This window comes from Cynoglossus semilaevis, chromosome 20, assembly GCF_000523025.1.
Source record: "Cynoglossus semilaevis isolate Cse_v1.0 chromosome 20, Cse_v1.0, whole genome shotgun sequence".
In the NCBI taxonomy this organism is placed as follows: domain Eukaryota; kingdom Metazoa; phylum Chordata; class Actinopteri; order Pleuronectiformes; family Cynoglossidae; genus Cynoglossus; species Cynoglossus semilaevis.
Genome location: NC_024326.1, coordinates 13803520 through 13806315, shown reverse-complemented (window position 1 = coordinate 13806315; position 2796 = coordinate 13803520). Strand labels below are relative to the sequence as shown.

The 2796-nt window shown below is 52.1% G+C and overlaps 1 protein-coding gene across 1 annotated transcript in view; it reads left to right on the top strand.

Moving 5' to 3' along the window:
* Nucleotides 1-1702, top strand: part of asph (aspartate beta-hydroxylase) — an 18071-nt gene extending 16369 nt beyond the window's left edge. Inside the window, exons 9-12 of the mRNA XM_025052450.1 lie at nucleotides 5-964; nucleotides 1043-1103; nucleotides 1272-1316; nucleotides 1567-1702. Coding sequence (XP_024908218.1) covers nucleotides 5-964; nucleotides 1043-1103; nucleotides 1272-1316; nucleotides 1567-1574 — 1074 coding nt within the window. The 3' untranslated portion in view covers nucleotides 1575-1702. The remainder of the gene's footprint in view (nucleotides 1-4; nucleotides 965-1042; nucleotides 1104-1271; nucleotides 1317-1566) is intronic.
* The last annotated feature ends 1094 nt before the right edge of the window (nucleotides 1703-2796 follow it).

Genomic DNA, 2796 nt, shown 5'->3' with positions numbered 1-2796 from the left:
GGAGGAGGTTAAGGAGCAGGCTGTGGAAGAAGAGCTCAATGAGGAGGTGACTGAGACTGTAGCTGAGGAGAGCGCCCCCGTGGAAGAAGCAGTGGAGGTCCAGGCCGAGGAGTCAGTTGACGAGGAGCTTGAATCTTTAGAGGAACCTGTAGAGGAGGAGAAGGAGGAGGCCGCTCCTGTTGAAGAACCTGTAGAGGAGGAGAAGGAGGAGGCCGCTCCTGTTGAAGAACCTGTAGAGGAGGAGAAGGAGGAGGCCGCTCCTGTTGAAGAACCTGTAGAGGAGGAGAAGGAGGAGGCCGCTCCTGTTGAAGAACCTGTAGAGGAGGAGAAGGAGGAGGCCGCTCCTGTTGAAGAACCTGTAGAGGAGGAGAAGGAGGAGGCCGCTCCTGTTGAAGAACCTGTAGAGGAGGAGAAGGAGGAGGCCGCTCCTGTTGAAGAACCTGTAGAGGAGGAGAAGGAGGAGGCCGCTCCTGTTGAAGAACCTGTAGAGGAGGAGAAGGAGGAGGCCGCTCCTGTTGAAGAACCTGTAGAGGAGGAGAAGGAGGAGGCCGCTCCTGTTGAAGAACCTGTAGAGGAGGAGAAGGAGGAGGCCGCTCCTGTTGAAGAACCTGTAGAGGAGGAGAAGGAGGAGGCCGCTCCTGTTGAAGAACCTGTAGAGGAGGAGAAGGAGGAGGCCGCTCCTGTTGAAGAACCTGTAGAGGAGGAGAAGGAGGAGGCCGCTCCTGTTGAAGAACCTGTAGAGGAGGAGAAGGAGGAGGCCGCTCCTGTTGAAGAACCTGTAGAGGAGGAGAAGGAGGAGGCCGCTCCTGTTGAAGAACCTGTAGAGGAGGAGAAGGAGGAGGCCGCTCCTGTTGAAGAACCTGTAGAGGAGGAGAAGGAGGAGGCCGCTCCTGTTGAAGAACCTGTAGAGGAGGAGAAGGAGGAGGCCGCTCCTGTTGAAGAACCTGTAGAGGAGGAGGAGGAGGCCGCTCCTGTTGAAGAACCTGTAGAGGAGGAGGAGGAGGAGGTCGCTCCTGCTGAGGAAGCATCCATGGAGGAGGAGGCCGCTCCTGCTGAGGAACCTGTGGAGGAGTCGTCACCAGAGAAAGAGCAGGAACAAACAGGTGAGGAGGAGAACCCTGAGGACTTGTGTGTGGTCTATGACAGCAGGAGGATGTGGTGAAATGACACCCCCTGGTGGCAGACTGCAGTATAGATTATTGTGAGATGACTGTTCATTGTTGAAGTAGAACAGGTCCTCACTCTGACTGTGTGTGTGTGTGTGTTTACAGCAGCAGACACTGAGACAAACCCACAGATGGAGGTCCAACCCACAGGTAAATACTACTAAATAAATACTACTACTAAATACTACTAGTAATAATCATAATAATCCTAATAAAACTCTGTCCTCCTGGAAACATGGCTGCCAGCAGGAGGAGCTCTTGAGTCTACAGAGCTGTGTGATCCCATACACATTTAATACAGACATTGATCAGATTATAAAATGATGTCACTGCTGATGTCACTGCTGATGTCACTGTGTTCAGACCTGTGCCCACCCCCTCTTCTCTGTGTCTCCTGCAGAAACGTAGAGTGTCCAGCAGGTGGAGCTGCTGATGTCACATCATCACCACCACCACCTGAGAACAATGATGCCTTTTTATTTCCCTCTCTTTGGTGAAAGGTTGAGTCCTCATCCCCCCCCCCCCATCACTTCCCCACCCCGTACAGTGGTAGAAAAGGGCCTGCCCCCCCCCCCCCCCCCCCCCCCCCCCCCCCAGTCTACAGTCTCCAGTCTGGTGAAGTGTTAACGTCTGTAGTGGGGGCTCGGCCCCTCCCTCCTCTCTGTACCCTCTGTTGCTCCTCCTCCTGTTTCCTCCTAATTTACCACTCAGTATGTGTCGACTCCAGGATGAGCCATAAGTTAGTGTGTGTGTGGACGGTGTGTGTGTGTGTGTGTGTGTGGACGGTGTGTGTGTTTTTTTGTTTTGTTTTTTTTTTTTCTTAAACCAGACGATCAAAAAGTGAAGAAGCTGCGTGGAGGGCTAGCTTGTTGGTGTTTATAATGTGACGTAGCACCAGGATGGCTGTGGGTGGCGCTGCAGCGGTCGCCTGTTTCTGTTTCAGATTCACCGGGCCGTAGGTGAAGCACAAACTGGGACTTCAATTTTTTTAAAATTTTTTTTTTTATAGCTAGCGTCACATTTACGTTAACATTTGTGAAGATGTGTTTTGTGTTTTTACTGGTGTTGTTACCTAATGGTCCAGTTGATGGCGCTGTGCCCGGTGACTGGGTCTGATCAGACACTACGATGTGTACCACCAGGGTGCACCGTTCCTTTTCAAAAACCGACCAATGGGACGAGACCGGGCGTTGACGAACTGAAGCGAAAACGGCTTCAGGTGATTGTGTTGTCATGGAAACGCAGTGGTGACATCAGCGTGTTAATGACAACCACAACCACAGATGCTGTAGGTTAGCAAGAAGGTCAAAGGTTAGATGGTTCTTCAACCAACCTTGTCGTTCTTATCAGCTGAATGTTAGCGTTCCACAGGGGGCAGTACCGGGACACCCCACTAGGGGTCGGTACCGACTGGCCTCTGCTCCGGGGGACTTTGGTCAGATATAAAATATAAGAATGAGTCGTGACCAGAACCTTTGATTGACAGCCACTGCTGTCGCCCCCTGGTGTTTTGATTAGTACTGACAGTCAGGTGTTCTGTTGTTTGGTTTGAACCCCAGCTGTCGTCACCGATTCCTGTCACACAGTAGTGACGAGTTAGACCTGTGTGTGTGTGTGTGTGTGTGTGTGT